Source organism: Phacochoerus africanus, chromosome 8 (assembly GCF_016906955.1).
Source record: "Phacochoerus africanus isolate WHEZ1 chromosome 8, ROS_Pafr_v1, whole genome shotgun sequence".
Lineage (NCBI taxonomy): Eukaryota > Metazoa > Chordata > Mammalia > Artiodactyla > Suidae > Phacochoerus > Phacochoerus africanus.
The window spans coordinates 119,311,964-119,329,759 of record NC_062551.1 but is presented as its reverse complement, the minus strand read 5'-3'; the positions used below and the strand labels follow the sequence as shown (position 1 = coordinate 119,329,759).

General features: G+C 40.1%; 1 protein-coding gene across 4 annotated transcripts in view; it reads left to right on the top strand.

Annotated features, from left to right (window-relative positions):
• Nucleotides 1-3,552, top strand: part of RPRD1A (regulation of nuclear pre-mRNA domain containing 1A) — a 72,673-nt gene extending 69,121 nt beyond the window's left edge. For 2 of the 4 annotated variants that reach the window (XR_007136699.1, XR_007136701.1), the window contains exon 9: nucleotides 48-171. Coding sequence is in view for 1 of the 4 variants with exons in the window: in XM_047794137.1 (XP_047650093.1) it covers nucleotides 48-197 (150 nt within the window). In the remaining 3 variants the exon portion in view is untranslated. Of the gene's footprint in view, nucleotides 1-47 lie in introns of all 4 variants that reach the window. The other 2 variants (XR_007136700.1, XM_047794137.1) reach the window with 2 other exon arrangements.
• The last annotated feature ends 14,244 nt before the right edge of the window (nucleotides 3,553-17,796 follow it).

The following is a 17,796-nucleotide window of genomic DNA, read 5'->3' as shown; positions in this document are numbered from 1 at the left end:
CTTCTCTGAACTCCCAGAATGCTAACGAGAGTGGTTTCATGTTACAGGAATACAAGCGCAAGTTAGCCAGGGTTTCCCTGGTGCGCAAAGAACTCAGGTCCCGGATCCAGAGCCTGCCAGACTTATCTCGATTGCCCAATGTCACTGGCAGCCACATGCATCTGCCCTTTGCGGGAGACATCTACAGTGAAGATTGATGACCAGTCTCTTTCCAGGGCCCAGGACTTTGCAAGAGATGGAGACAGGTTAGGTGGATAGGCCTGTAGCGTTATTTTTGTATATTGTTGAGAGAGTGACATTAACAAAAGAAACAAGTAATTTATAAAATTGTTTAAAAATGTTGGTTTGTTTACTATTTTATTGGTAAGTTAACATGACTTAGTTTAAACAAAGTGATGATCTCTGTGTATTAATAAGCTCACAAATAGTGATTATTTTCAGAAGATCTTTTTGTAAATTTTTTTGATCCAGGGCCTTGTGAGAAATTCCATGTTTCTATTTCTTCATGTATTTGCAAGTGTTTTTCTTTATTTTCTTCAATATCTAATCACTGTATAGTATGTAATTCCTAAAGGGTAAGAACTAATCAGGAGCTGCTTGAGACTTTATTATGGTATAGTTAGGACTTGATTGTAGGAGGGACTAAAAGTTCCAACTTAATTTTCACCCTTCTCCCCAACCAAAATATCAATTCTGTGCCTCAATCAATACCTTTGATTCCTTATTCCTTAGAGGTCAGTAATTTAACATTAAACGTGGATGTCATTTTGAGGGTCAGATCAGAACCTAGAGAACTTTACTACAATAGCGTGATAAGGGTTCCATTCCAACTGCCATCGTGTAGAATAAAAGGAGTGTTAATTAGGGACCCCCCTTGATTAAAACTGTTTTGAGTTATTTGAGTAGATTAATATGATAATGCTTTGGAAATGTCATAAATTTTGACATTGTACCAAGAGAACAACTTTGATTCTGGAACTGATTTCCATTTGTCAAATCAGGCTCCTTTTAACATAATTGATCCCTTTAATGTAAAGCCATCTGTGGGATTAAAAGAAGTGTAAAATAATGATACTTTATTATTCTCTTAGCCACTTAACTTTAAAAACAATAGTATTTTTAGCTCTAATATCTCAAGAACACAATAATCACAAATGTTCAGTAAAGTAGCCTGGAACATTTTTAATGTTTCCTTACAGTTTTTGAATGACTATGTATTTGAAAATTGAGCAGTGCTACACTACAGGGTAGATCTGGTAAATATTATATTTGTATATTTAGAATTGCCAAGCAAATGTACCTTGACCTTTTATTTCTAACCCTGTGTGTTAGAGCAGTTGCATGCTCTCCTGCTTTCTCTTTAACACACATTGTGAAACTGTGGATTTTGTACTCAGTGATGACTTAGGAGAAATATTATTTTCATTCATTACATATTAGATGTTTTTCTTTTCGTTGTAAGAAGATTCAAATTAGATAGTCAATAAAACATCTTTTAAATCCCACAAGCCAGTTATGTCTCAGTAGTCTGAATGGCTTCATTCTCTTTCTCAGTATTAGAGATTATAGTTAAAATGAATTTATATGTGAAGGAGAAGGCAAACATTTATTTTTAGTAGCCAGTAGTTTTGGAAACAGTGCTTTTAACAGTTTGACCTCTCTCCAAAATAGATACACATAGAAGTAGTTCCCACACATATATGGCTTATATTCCAAAGTTTTATAGTCAACTTTAAAAAGGACTTGGGGCACTTTTTTTTTCTCACAGAAGCAGTAGTAGTTAAGTTCCTTGTGAACACTACCACAGAAGACTAACCCATGAACCTAATCCACTTAACCATGAATGTACTTGACTTATGATGTAGTTGACAGGTTACTAGTAGTAGATCCTGACCAGCATTTGTAACATCACTCTTCACTAAGGAAATGGTGTGTAGCAGCCAGGCTCACACATTAGGGTGTCTGTTGTGTGTACCTCTGTCCCTAGGTGTAAGATACTTAAGAATAAGATGCAGCATGGAGGTGGAGAGTGTAGCAAATGCACAATTATAAAAAACCTGGTCACATGTGTTATAAAATATGCCACTTACGTTAGCTTTTGTTGTTAAAACGAAAGCAAAACCTTGTATGTTAATTTATTTTCAACATACTGACCATCTTTATGATCTGCTAAAGTGATTTATTTGTTCAAGATATTTTCATTTCCATTTAAAACTAATTTATAAACTGTGTACTCCTGGGAAGATTTGAAACTTGTCAAAATATTTTCACCGTTTAAGACAGACTTCTGACTTAGATACTGATTTTAATATCAGTATCTGCTCTAAATATTTATGATAAAAATGCATTATTTTTTTAAAGAGCTTGTTGCGATTTGTGATGAGTGATAGCACTCAACCTGATTCCTACCCCCATTTTTACCCTTTGACAAATCCTCCACAAGCCTTCAGTTGTTGGTTAATTCACTGACTGTAAACACAAACATTACAGTCTGTTTCAGAAGTTATGTTGTCAGCCTTATGGTAGTTAACATAGTAAGCCTTAGCAGTAAATAGTCTTCCTTTCTAAAAAGTAGATTACATTTTCTCAAGTAGTGGGGTTGGATGGGGGTACTAAAATACCAAATTCTAAATCATGAGCATTTTCTTCACTGTGTATGTGAGGTAATCATGCATCTTTGAGTGTAGCTTCGTCTGGCCCCTCAAAAGAAAAGCACGTCACCATAAGTGCAGTGGGGGTTTTTGGTTTGAATGGATACCATCACTCTTTTCTCCACAAACAGTGCAGAGACCTGGCTGAGGTGGCAATTTGAACAGATTCCCTTGTGTTCCCTCTGCTTCTTCCGTCACTCCAGTAAGTAAATCACCACATGGGGGAACCCAGGGGTCTGGGAAAATCAGCTGTGCTCAATAGCCAACCTCCCCTTCTGTGAAAACCAGTGCAGGTGCAGCCATTTTGGTACCTCTTCTCATATGCACTCCGAATTAGGGTGTTTTATATGAACTTATAAAGGATCAGCAAAAGCTGGGATAACCTGGTCATCTTGATTTGCAAAATCAAAATAACAAAACTGGGTTGTCAGTGTCACGGTAGATGAGCAACTCACCTCTTTTCACTGTTGAACTGGTTCAGAAAAATCTTCAGAAAGAAAACACTCAGAAGTACAAATTGGGAAAGTTAGGATGTCCTTTCTGAATTTTCCTTTCAAAAAGTTTATATTATATGAAATTACATAAAGCTACTAAACTGCTTTGTATTCTATTGAGGTAGCTCCTAAGATGTAGTCTTGTTTAATAGTTGTTGCACTATATCAAAGCTTTTTAAAGTGTAAACTCAGTTCTTCCTCTGTAGAAAGGGAGCATTGTGTTACTGAATTTATTTATGCAGAGCATTGGTTGCGACCTGTAATTCCAGCCATCCACACACCAGTCTGTTCTGAGGTGGCAACAGCACACGGGAAGATGAACTTTCCCTATTTCTTTACCCCTTTTTCTTTGGTTGTATCTGATGACAATATGAGATGTTCTTAATAAAGTTTTATGTTCTTTTTGAGATGTGTAGATTATTTTTGTGAATTTGTGTATCAGTTGGATATGGGTGGGAAGGGGGAGACATTAATGAATGGACTGGGAGGGAAACAAAGTACTGGAAGTATTCAGCAGTGTTACTCTGGAGAAACTGCTGAGGGAGATTCTGTTTCCTTGGTCAGTGGTTCCCAAACTTGAGCGAACATCAGAATCACCTGGAGGGCTTGTTAAAGTACAGATTGCTGGGCCCTACCCCCAGAGCTTCTGGGATAAGGCCTGATAGTTTACAGTGCTAACAGTTTGATCCTGATGCCACTGAGAAGTCCCAATACAAACAGACCACATTTTGACAACCACTGCTCTAGACCAATTTTTAAAGTCTGACTTGCTTTATAATTCAAAATTCCAGGTAATTTCAATTGCATGTCTGATCTCAAAGAGTTTACAATCTATTGGGAATGGAATACCATAACACTTTTTAGAATTGACCAAAACTTACTTTTATTCTTAAACTAGCATATTTCTTCTAGCCAGTGGCACCATAGGCCAGCAGTATTAGCCTCAGTTGGGGACTTATTATACGCCTGAGCAGACCTACTGAAATAGAAAAATCTGAGGTTGGGGGCCAGCAATATATCTTGTTAACAAGGTTTCTAGATAATTCTGATACACCCTCAAGTTCCAGGTTTGTTTTGTGTACCATTGTTCTAGGCATCCAACACTTTATTCTCAAGTATGGGAAACCTTTTAAGGGAAATACTTGTTTTTAAAGTAAAACTTTATTTAAGAGGTTTAAATCATAAATTAACACATGGCTTTTTCCAAGATATTATGTTAGTATTTAGTGTCTCTTTTTTCCAGCTATTGATATTTAAGTTATAAAATCTTGTACTACTTTCATAGAATCAACTTATTAGCAGACTGCTCACAATGCTATTAAGATCTTTGTGTAACTTAGTTATAACTGACATAGGTGGTTGTAGTTTTGGTTGTGGTTTTGTGATTTGATCTGTTAGATTGCAGCAGGAGTGTGTTTAACCGAGGGCAATTCTATTTTCATTCTTCCTTTTTTTTTTGTCTTTTTTTTTAGGGCCGCACCTGCAGCATATGGAGGTTCCCAGGCTAGGGGTCAAATCGGTGCTGCAGCTGCTGGCCTACACCACAACAACGCAGGATCCGAGCCGCATCTGCAACCTATACCATAGCTCATGGCAACGCCAGATCCTTAATCCACTGAGTGAGGCCAGGGATCGAACCTGCAACCTCATAGTTCCTGGTTGGATTCATTTACAATGCGCCATGACGGGAACTCCCTATTTTTTTTTTTTCCTTTTTGCCATTTCTAGGGCTGCTCCCACGGCATATGGAGGTTCCCAGGCTAGGGGTCCAGTTGGAGCGGTAGCTGCTGGCCTACACCACAGGCACAGCAATGCGGGATTCAAGCTGTGTCTGCAGCCTACACCACAGCTCACGGCAACGCCAGATCCTTAACCCACTGAGCAAGGCCAGGGACCAAACCCACAACCTCATGGTTCCTAGTCAGATTCGTTAACCACTGAGCCACAATGGGAACTCCCTATTTTCATTCTTCTTTTTGAGTTGGTGTTTGAACTCTGCAGGACTTCAGGCACACTTCACGTCCAGTTCTTTGTACCCTTAGCTGGCTAATAGCTCTTGATACCCTAGCCTAATCATTAATGTTTCACATTCTCCCTATTACTGTTGCTGGTCTCTCTCTGCCTTGGCTAGTGTGAGGGGGAAAGACTAACTTCCTCTTAGTTCCTTTATCTTTTCTTCCTTCCTTTTATGTCCATTGATGGACAGAGCAGTTACAGTCATGGTAAAGTATTTACATCAACAACATAACACTCTTTTTCTAGTTGGGTTTAATTTTTCCCGCCAGGAACCAATAAGAAGCTAACTGTTAATAAAGGAGCTTATTAATGGGTTAAAATACAGTTTTGAGATATCTCTTAATCATAGTCATTTATGAAATTAGTCACTAGATATATATTTGGCAGTTTAATAATCACCCTTGAGTACTTTAATGTGGCTACATAAAATGAAGAGATATCCCAAGTGCTTGTTTGCTGTCATTTTAGAAATTCTAAATAGTTGTTTTCATTATAGAAAGCTAGAGCCGTATTAAGCATCATTTGGTTAAAAATGTTCCTCTGTTTCATTTTTTTTTTCACCTTTTAAGGGCTGCGCCTGAGGCATATGGAAATTCCCAGGCTAGGGTTCGAATCAGAACTGTAGTTATTGGCCTATGCCACAGCCACAGCAGTGCCATCTCCAGGCTGCATCTGTGACATACGCCAAAGCTGTGGCAACACCAGATCCTTAACCCACTGAGTAGTGAGGCCAGGGATAGAACCCATATCCTCACGGATAGTCAGTTCTTAACCCACTGAGCTACAATAGGAACTCCTCATATTTGTTTTTGACTGTTGATTTGGTTTCCATTTTTGTTATATTATTCAGTGTATTACATGGATATGATAGCATTTTATAGGCATTTTACAATTTTTAGATACAGTACTAGAAATCTCATTTGTTGTTAAATTATAGTGTTAGGGATGTAGAGACTTGTTTCGATGTATGCTACTTAATGAAATTGTAGTTTGTATTTTATGTCCTCTAAGAATGTTTCTGCATAATGTACTTTTCTAAAGAATGAAGCTCATTAATTGCAGAGGTCTTCAGATAAAAAAATTAGGCAGCCTTTTTTTTTTTTTTTTTTGGCTGTACACCCGCTGCCTGTGGAAGTTCCCAGGCCAGGGGTTGAACCCACGCCACAGCAGTGACCCAAGCGACAGCATTCACAATGCTGGATCCTAGGCCACCAGGGAACTCCAAAAATTTAAGCAGTCTCATTTTCTAGAAAGACGTACCATCTGAAGTAATCAAGAGCCAACTAAATCTAGTCATAAACTCAAAATTACATCATCTCAGTTTTTCTGATTCTGGAAAGTAGTTATATCAAAGAACTGACAAGTGTTGGGTTTGTTTTAACCCATGCCATGCTTTTAGATCAGGAATGACAATTATATGTCGTACATGCTCTTTTTCCCATATGTTTCTCTGTTTCTTCCTTAAGGCATGTATCTTTAGTTCCTATGAATCCTGAATGTGTCCTCAAAATCAGAGCTCCAGGAATTCCCATCATGGCTCAGTGGTAACCCAACTGGTATCCATGAGGACCCAAGTTCAATCCCTGGCCTTGCTCAGTGGGTTAAGGATCCAGCATTGCCATGAGCTGTGGTGTAGGTTGCAGATACGGCTCTGATCTGGTGTTGCTGTGGCTGTGGTGTAGGCTGGCAGCCACAGCTCCAATTCAGCCTCTAGCCTGGGAACTTCCATATGCCATAGGAACAGCCCTAAAAAGACAAAAAAAAAAAAAAAGATGCAAGCTGAACTGCAGTGACAAGAGGAACATGGTCTCCTCTTACAAATGAACTTTCTTAGGAAATAAGTTTGTTTCCTTCCTCAGCTGTTCAAGATTTTATAGACCTAAATGTCAGAAGCCTAGTTAATAGTAATACATAGTGCCTAAATACCATTTTTCCACTTAATATAGCAAATGTAGTTACTATGATTTTTGAATGAATGTGTTGAGCCTTTAATATGGGACAGTAACCACACCAGAAGCTGAGAGAAAGCAAAAGTAAGATGCATCTGTGCCCTTACAGAAGTCAGAAGATAGTGTGGAAGACAGATACTGACTATATTAGAATGTCATAAGTTCTACAAAGTGATGTGAAAAAACATTATGGAACACTGAGGAAAAAATGATTACCACCTGTGGGGACCAATTTTATAGAACTTGATAGAAAATATAAATGACATTTGAATTCATCTCTGTCAACTAACCTTGGGTCAAATAAAAAATGAAGAAGGTTTTTAAAAATGTGTTCTGGAGTTCCCATTGTGGCTCAGTGGGTTAAGAACCTGACCAATATCCATGAGGTTGTGGGTTTGATCCCTGGCCTCGCTCAGTGGATTAAGGATCTGGTGTTGCCATGAGCTGTGGCATAGGTCTCAGATCTGGCATTGCTGTGGTGTACTCTAAAGCTGCAGCTCCAATTTGACCCTTGGCTTGGGAGCTTCATTATGCTGCAGGTGTGACGCTAAAAAGAAAAAAAAAGTGTTCTTTACCTGTGTGTCAACAACACCAATGAATTAAATGAAAAGCTAATGAGATACTGTGTGTGTGTGTGTGTTTATCTCAGTGGAAATCTGAAAGCATTAAATCTTACTCAGGTTGAATAACATGGCTAAGTTTAGGGTAGGTCTTTTGGAAAAGAAGGATAAAGTTTTATAGAAAAATGTAGTTTTCAGCATGTGCTGCTTGGGCCAAACAACACAAGCTGTGTGTGTGTGTGTGTGTGTGTGTGTGTGTGTGTGTGTGTGTACATACTTAGATGTGTGTGTGTGTATACACACATATATATATTTCTCTGTCTAAAAAAGTGATGAAGGAGTTCCTCTCATGACTCTGCAGTTAACGAGCCTGACTAGTATTCATGAGGACGCAGGTTCAATCCCTGGCTTTGCTCAGTGGGTTAAGGATCTCGTGTTGCCGCAAGCTGTGGTGTAGGTCGCAGACGCAGCTTGGATTCCATGTTGCTGTGGGTGTGGTGTAGGTGGCAGTAGCAGTTCTGATTCGACCCCTAGCCTGGGAACTTACATATGCTGAGTGGGTGCAGCCCTAAAAAATGAATAAATTGATACAGTTTTTAATTCTGTTCATGTTGGAAATGCTGTGATGGCTAAAACATATTTATTTTCATAAAACCTGACTATGAACTCAGTTGCAACAGTTATTAGAGTGTGGACCAATAAAATAAAGATCTATTGGATAAAAATGAAACATGATATGCAGTCTAATTTCTTTTGCTATATTGTTGTCATGACTGAGACTGACTGACAGAGTGAGACAGACCGCAGTCACCTGTCTGAACTGCAGACTGAGGACCATGCCACTAGTTCTTTGTTGCTAACTAGATTTACTCTTGGGTAAATGCAGGGGCTACTTTAACCATGTAATTTGAGGAATGCCATTTCTGGCTGCACAAAGGATTTGAGGCAATAATCAGAACTATGTACTGGCTGAGGTGAAATATTTGAATTCTCCTTGGAGGAGCATTCCTCACCCAGCTTTGCCTGTGTCTCTTATACCTGGGTCTTTAAGATGAAGACTCATGTGAGGATTTTGTTCACAGCTTAACCTAAGGACTGGTTTGTTGGAATGTACCATATTTTCCTTCATTTATTGAAATTAATAATCCCCCTATGTTAGCCTAATGGGTCACATATTTAATTGAGGTTATCAGACTCCCCCAGGTAAAACTAAGGCTTACTGGTCTGAGTGTTTTTCTCTCCTCAGAATTTAGGTACTGTAATTTTCAAGTAAATGCCTAGAGAGAGTATTAGCATATTTGATGTGCATGTATAAAACTATGTTTAGAGGAGTTCCCTTCATGGCTCAGTGGCGATGAACCTGACTTGTATCCATGAGAATGCAGGTTCGATCCCTGGCCTCACTCAATGGGTTAGAGATCTGGCATTGCTGTGAGCTGTGGTGTAGGTCCCAGGTGCAGCTTGGATCCCAAGTTGCTGTGGCTGTGGTGGAGGCTGGTGGCTATAGCTCTGATTTAACTCCTAGCCTGGGAACTTCCATACGCTGTGGGTGCGGCCTAAAGACTGGTTAGAAAGTTTATAAATTGTTTAGAATTTGTACACCAGCAATATATACAGGTAAAGACTTTTGCCTTTTTTTTTTTTTTTTTTTTTTTTTTTTAACTTGAGATGAAGAAATAGCACGGCACTTACTGGAATCTTACTGCAAGAATGTGCTCTCTCCCAAAACCAAAAGTCCATGTTAGATTTTAAACAGAAGTTTGAAGTCAGCCATACTGCCATCCAAACTGCTCCTTTATATGTCACTTGTCAGTCATGTTGTTTGATCAAGATGACAGAAATTTGAGTAGATACTTAAAATTCAGAAGCATTGTTTGCGAGTTGTGCACTTTCTGGTGCAGTGGGTAAAGGATCCAGCATTGTCACTGCAGTGACTCAGGTCGATGCTATGACATGGGTTTGATCCCTCACCCAGGAACTTCCTCATACTATGGACATGGCCAAAAACAAAAAAGAAGTATTACCTGTATCGACTTGCAAGTTCAACATAAAACCACTTAAAAAACAAAAACAAAAACAAAAAAAACCTCCCTCAGAGTTCATGTTGTGGCTCAATGGGTTAAGAACCTGACTAGTATCCATGAGGATGTGGGTTTGATCCCTGGCCCTACTCAGTGGGTTAAAGGGTCCAGTGTTGCTATAAGCTGCATAGTCGGTCTTGGATGCAGCTCAGATCTGTCATTGCTGTGGCTATGGCATAGGCTGGTGGCTATGGCTCTGATTTAGCTCCTATCCTGGGAACCTCTGTATGCCTTGTGCATGGCCCTAAAGACAAAACAAAACAAAACAAAAAATTCCCATGACTCCCCACAATTGTTACTATTAAATAAATAGTCCTGCTTTTGGCCACAAAATTAAAAGTTAAATTTTAGACCTAAACACTTCTGTTTGTCACTCTTCGTTAATCATATACAATTATATATATAAGTACCAGGTATCCTGCCTGATGTTTCCTGGCAATACATGAAAAAAGGAACTGGTTCTATAGCTAATTAGTAACAACAAGTGGAATTATTTAGATCTATACACTGTAAATGTATATTGAAATGAAAGATATTGAAATGAGAACCTCCAATATGGACATTTAATACCACTGCTCAATTTTTGTGAGGTATTTCCCTAAGTTCAGCATGAATAACATGAAATGAATAAGATCTAATGATATGTCTGGTGATTATGTATATGTATATACAGTCTTTTGAGGGCCACACCCATGCCATGTGGAGGTTCCCAGGCTAGGGGTCTAATTGGAGCTGCACCTACCAGCCTACAGCACAGCCACAGCAACACCAGATCCGAGCTGTGTCTGTGACCTACACCACAGCTCACACCAACACCAGATCCTTAAACCACTGAGCAAAGAAGCCAGAGATTGAACCTGCAACCTCATGGTTCCTAGAGGAGGAGTAGAATCTAGGCTCGATGGCTGACTGGCCTTGCTGGGTAGGAGAATGCATGTTTGTTAAAGACAGGAGGGAAGTAAGTGAGGAATATTACTGCGAGTCCTAAAATCTGAGTGGGGATCACATTAAAAGCCACTATTGTGCTTTTGCAGTTAAAGCCTAAGGGGCTGTGCTAGGAGATGGGATTAAGACGGTGGAATAGAAGGAATGGAGCTCACCTTCTCTCATAAAAATAACAAAATTTCAACCAGATGCTGAATAACCTTCAACCAACTGGACTGGAAACTTTCAAAAAAGATATCCTACTCCTGAAGACAAAGAGGAGTCCACATCAAGATGATAGGAGGTGCAACTATATGATATATGCAACCCCATACCCACTGGGTGGGCAGCCCACAAACTGCACTAACAGTATCACAGAGACTCACCTACAGGAGTGAGAATTCTGAGCCCCACATTGGGTCCCTCTGCCTGTGGATGTGGCATTGGGAGAAAGAGCCCCTGGAGTGTCTGGCATTGAGGGCCAGTGTGGCTTGTGTGCAGAAGATCCACAGGACTGGGGGAGATGGAGACCCCATTCTTGAAAGGCTCACACAGACTTTCATGTGCACTGGGTCCCAGAGCAAAGCAGAGACACCATAGGAATCTGGGTCACACCTGACTGCAGTTCTTGTAGGATCCTGGGGAAATGGGGTGACTGACGTGTTGTGGGGGAAGGATGTTGGAGGGAAAATCTTGGGAGTGTTCATGGGTGTGTGTTCCTCCACAGGTGGCCATTTTGGGAAAATCTGGCCCCACCCATCAGTAGTAAGAAGCCCCAGGCCAAACAATAACCAAGGTGGGATCACAGCCCCACCCATTAGTAAATAGGTTGCCTAAAGACCCCCCAGGCATGCAGCCACCTCTTATCTCACCCAGAGACAAAGCCCCACCCACCAGAGGGATAAGAATCAGCTCCACCCACCAGTGGGCAGGCACCAGCCCCTCCCGTCAGGAAGCCTACAGCAAGCCCCTGTACCACCTTCAGCCACAAGGGGGGCAGACATCAGAAGTAAGAGAGGCTACAACTCTATTGCCTGCAACAAGGACACCACACCAAAAACCTGTAAAAATGAAAAGGCATAGAACTATAACTCAAATAAGGGAGCAAGGAAAAAACCCCAGACAAACAGCTAAGTGATCTAGAGATTATCAGCCTCTAGGAAAAAGACACCAGACTGATGATAGTGAAGATGATGCAGGACATTGGAAATAGACTGGAGGAAAAGATTGATAATTTTCAGCAAACATTGAGCAAAGAAATACAAGATCTAAAACTTAAGCAAGCAGAGATGCAAAATACAGTAACAAATAAAAAATTCATTAGAAGAAATCAACAGCAGAATACAGAAGGCAGAAGTACGGATAAGCAAGGGGGAAGACAGGTTAGCGGAAATCACTGATGCAGAACAAAAAAGAGAAAAGGTTGAAAAGAAATGAAGACAGTCTCAGAGAACTCTGGGACAATGTTAAGCATACCAACGTCCATGTTATAGGGGTGCCAAAGGAGAAGAGAGAGAGAAAGGGTCAGAGAAAATATTTTAAAATAGCCGAAAACTTCCCTAACATGGGAAAGGAATCACTCACTCAAATCCAGGAAGCACAATGAGTACCATATAAAATAAACTGAAGGAGAAAAAACCCTGAAACACATATTAATCAAACTGACCAAAATTAAAGACAGAAAAATATTGAAAGCAGCTAGGGAAAAGAAACAAATAACATACAAGGGAACCCCAATAAGGTTATCAGCAGATTTTTCAACAGATACTCTGCCATCCAGAGGGGAATGACATGATGTACTTAACATGATGAAGGAAAAAACCTCCAACCAAGATTATGTTACCCAGCAAGACTTTTATTCAGATTTGAAGGAAACATCAAAAGCTTTACAGACAAGCAAAAACTAAGAGAATTCAGCACTACTAAACCAGCTTTACAACAAATACTAAAGGACTTTCTCTAGGCAGAAAAGAAAAGGCCACAGCTAGAAACAAAAATAAAATGGCAAGGGTCACCAGTAAAGGCATATGCACAATAAATGTAGGAAGTCATCCATGCATAAATAATGCTACCAAAATCAGAAATCGTGATGAAGTTACCAATGCAGGATACTGAAGATGCACTTGCAATTAAGAGACCGACAACTTTAAATAATCTCACGTGTATGTATATATATATATATATATATATATATATATATGCTCTTATATCAAAACTTCAGGTTAACTGCAAGCCAAAAACCTACAATAGATACACACAAACAAATAAAAAAATCAACTCAAATACAACACTAAAGATAGTCATCAAACCACAAGAGGAGAAAAGAGAAGAAGGGAAGGAATAAAGACCAACAAAAACAATCCAAAACAGTTAATAAAATGGCAATAAGAACATACATATCTATAATTACCTTAACTCTTAATGGACTAAATGTCCCAACCAAAAGACGGAGACTGGCTGATTGGATACAAAAACAAGACCCATATATATGCTGTCTTCAAGAGACCCAGTTCACTTTAGGGACACATACAAATTGAAAGTGAGAGGATGGAAGGAAATATTCCATGCAAATAGGAATCAAAAGAAAGCTGGAATAGCAATACTCATATCAGACAAAACAGACCTTAAAATAAAGAATATTTTAAGTGACAAGGAAGGACATTATATGATGATGAAAGGATCAATCCAAGAAGATATAACAATTTTAAATATCTACGCACCCAACATAGGATCACCTCAATATATAAGACAACTGCTAACAACCTTAAAAGAGAAACGGAGAATAACACAATAATAGTGGGGGACTCAACACCCCACTTACAGCAATGGACAGATCATCCAGACAGAAAATCAATAAGGAAACACAGGCCCTGAATGAAGCATTAGACCAGATGGACTTGATATTTATAGGACATTCCATCCAAAAGCAACAGAATACACATTCTTCTCAAGTGCACATGGAACATTCTTTAGGCTTGATCACATTCTGGGCCACAAATCAAGCCTTGGTAACTTAGAGAAAATTGAAATCATATCACACATCTTTTCCAACCACATTGCTATATGACCGGAAATCAACAAGAAAAAAGCTACAAAAAACACAAATACTTGGAGACTAAACCACATGCTACTAAACAACCAATGGATCACTGAAGAAATCAAAGAGAAAATTAACAAATATCTAGAGGCAAAAGACAGCAAAGATACAACACTCCAAAACCTATGGGATGCAGCAAAAGCAGTTCTAAGAGAGAAGTTTATAGCAATACAAGCCTACCTCAGGAAACAAGAAAAAGCTCAAATAAACAACTCAACTTTACATCTAAAGCAGCTAGAGAGAGAAGAACAGACAAGATATAAAGTTATCAGAAGGAAAGAAATCATGAAGATCAGATCAATGAAATAGAAACAAAGAAAACCATAGAAAAGATCAATGAAACTGAAAGCTTGTTCTTTGAAAAGGTCAACAAAATTGAAAAACCCTTAGCCAGACTACATAGACACAATGGAGTATTACTCAGCCATTAAAAGGAAATAATGGCATTTCAGCAACATGAATAGACGTAGAAATTGTCATGTTAAGTGAAGTTAGACAGACACCAGCATCATATGCTATCATTTACATGTGGAATCTAAAAAAGGACACAATGAACTTCTTTGCATAACAGATACTGATTCACAGACTTCGAAAGACTTACGGTTTCCAAATGAGACAGGTTGGGGGTGGGGATGGGCTGGGGTTTTGGGATGGAAATGCTATAAAATCAAGTTGCGATAATCATTGTACAACCATAAATGTAATAAAATTCATTGAGCAATAATAATAAAAAGCCTAAGGGGTTGTGCTAAAGGAGACAATAGTGGACAGCATGGAAATGGGGTACGTTGAAGATGATTTTGGTCTATAGATCAACTCTCTGATGCCCAAGTTTTTTGTGGACACTGTTGAGGCATTTATTAGATCTTTGTCCCCTCTTGCCACTTTCCTACCCTTTCTTGTTGGTTTGATAGTCTCTCTCAGGGTTCTGCTCACCCCATTACTCTCAGGCTGGTGAGGGCCTCCAGTTTATCCTCATAATGGTTGGCTTTAGCACAGGCTTGCTGCAGTCCACAGGCTCAGTGGTGCTCTGTTCACATGTTCCATCCTCCACATCCCATGATGAGACAAGTAGTCCAGTGTTAAGTGAGCTGTGTTCAGGAAGCACTGCAGTAGCTGGGAGGATTTAGCATATGAACAAGTCCAGTGGCAACTGGATGGAGGTCCAGGAATCAGAGCAGTGCAGAGTTTGAGCCCTTCATACATAGAACATGTGTTGCTTCTCTTTATAAGAATAATCTATGTATCTACACTGTTTTTGTTGTTGTTTTTAAGGCCCGCACCCACAGAACATGGAGGTTCGTGGTCTAGGGGTTGAATCAGAATTGTAGCCTCCGGCCTATACCACAGCCATAGCAATACCAGATCCTAACCGTTACTGCGAACTACAGGGCAACATGGGATCTTTAACCCACTGAGTGAGTCTGGGGATTGAACCCACATCCTCGTGGATCCTACTTGGGTTCGTTATCACTGAGCCACAAAGGGAACTCCTACACTATAATTTTTTGGTCACACTCACAGCATGTGGAAGTTCCTGGGCCAGGGATCCAAGCCAGCCACAGCATTTACCTGAGCTGCTGCAGTGACAATGATGGATCGTTAACTTACTGTGCCACAGGGGAACTACTACACTGTATTTTTTTTTCTTTTTTTTGGGGTGGGGGGGAACCACACCTGTGGCATATGGAAATTCCCAGGCTAGGGGTCGAATTGGAGCTGCAGCTGCCAGCCTACACCACAGCTACAGCAGCCAGATGCAAACCGAGTCTGCGACCTCTACCACAGCTCACAGCAACACCAAATCCTTAGCCCACTGAGCAAGGCCAGGGATTGAACCTGAATCCTCATAGATTCTATTTGGGTTCTTAACCCACTGAGCCACAAAGGAACTCCTTTTTTCATTTTTTTTTAGAGAACAGCTCTGATAAGATGTAATTCACATACCATAAATTCTCCCTTTTAAAGCATAGAATTAAGTGGGTTTTTTTTTTAAGCATATTCAGAGTTGTCCAATCATTGCTGCTAATTCCAAAACATTTTCGTCACCCTGAAAAATAACCTATGCCCCAAACAGTACTCCCCATTCCCTGCTGACTCTGGAAACTACTTAACTATTTCTAGGTATTTTCCTATTCTGAGCACTCCATATAAATCAAATCATAAAATATGTGGCCTTTTGTGCCTGGTTTCTTTCAATTAACATGTTTTCAAGGTTCATCCATGTTCTAGCATATATCAATAGTTCACTATTATGGCTGAATGATATTCCACTGTATGGATGTATCACATTTTATGTATTTATCAGTGATAGACATTTGGGTTTTCACTTTTGGCTATTATAAATAATACTGCTATGAATGTTCATATCAAAGATTTTGTGTACATAGGTTTTCAGTCCTCTCGGATGTACATACCTGGGAGTAGAATTAGTCGATCATATAATAAATCTGTAGGGTGTTCCCATTGTGGCGCAGCAGAAATTAATCCAACTAAGTATCCATGAGGATATGGGTTCGATCCCTGGCCTTGCTCAGTGGGTCAGGGATCCAGCATTGCTGTGAGGGGCTGTGTGGATTGCAGATTCGGCTCAGATCTGGCGTGACTGAGGCTGTGGTGTAGTCCGGCAGCTGTAGCTCTGATTCGACCCCTAGCCTGGGAACTTCCATATGCTGTGGATGAGGCCCTAAAAAGCAAAAAAAAAAAAAAAAAAAAAGAATTAAATAAGTAAATAAATCTGTAAACTTTGAGGAACTGCCAAACTCCTCCAAAGTGATTGCACAGTTTTACAGTCCCAGGAGCAGTGCATGAGAGTTCCAATTTTACCACATTCTCACCACACTTGTACTGTGTTTGTGGTGTTTATCTATCCTAGTGGGTATGAACTGGTATCTCATTGTTTTGATTTGCACTTCCATAATGACCGATGTAAGATGTTGAATATCTTTTCCTGTGTTCATTGGCCATTTGTTTTATTTTCTTTGAAGAATTGTCTGCTAGATTCTTTGTCCATGTTTTGTCTTTTTATTTACTTTTAAGAGTTCTCTAGGAGTTTCCGTCATGGCGCAGTGGTTAACGAATCCGACTAGGAACCATGAGGTTGCGGGTTCGATCCCTGCCCTTGCTCAGTGGGTTAAGGATCTGGCGTTGCTGTGAGCTGTGGTGTAGGTTGCAGACGCGACTCGGATCCCGCGTTGCTGTGGCTCCGGCGTAGGCTGGCAGCTACAGCTCCGATTCGACCCCTAGCCTGGGAACCTCCATATGCCGTAGGAGCGGCCCAAAGAAATAGCAAAAAGACAAAAAAAAAAAAAAAGAGTTCTCTATAATTCTGGATATAGGCCCCTTAACAGATACATGATTTACAAATATTTTCTCCCATCCATTCAGTGGATTATCTTTCACTTTTTTGGGGGTCTTTTTGTCTTTTTAGGGCCGCAGTGGTGGCATATGGAGGTTCCCAGGCTAGGGTTGAATCAGAGCTGTAGCAGCTGACCTAAACCATAGCCACAGCAACGTGGCATCTGAGCCGTGTGTGCGACCTATACCACAGCTCACAGCAACACTGGATCCTTAACCCACTGGATGAGGCCAGGGATGGAACCTGCAACCCCATGGTTCCTAGTTGGGTTTGTTTCTGCTGTGCCACAATGGAAACTCCTTTTTCACTTTCTTGATGGTGTTCTCATTTGATGCACACAAGTATTTACTTGTAATGAAGTCCAATTTTTCTGTTTTTTTCCCTTATACTTGCTTGTGGTTTTAGTGTTTTCTAAGAAAACACTGCTTAATCCAGGGTTATGAATATTTAGTGCTTTGTTTTCTTTTTCTTTTTAGGGCTGCACCCACAGCATATGGAGGTTCCCAGGCTAGGGGGCTGAATTGGAGCTGTAGCTGCTGGCCTATGCCACAGTGACAGCAACACCAGATCTGAGCCACGTCCGCAATCTACCCCACAGCTCATGGCAATGCTGGATCCTTAACCCACTGAATGAGGCCAGGGATCAAACCTGCGTCCTCATGGATA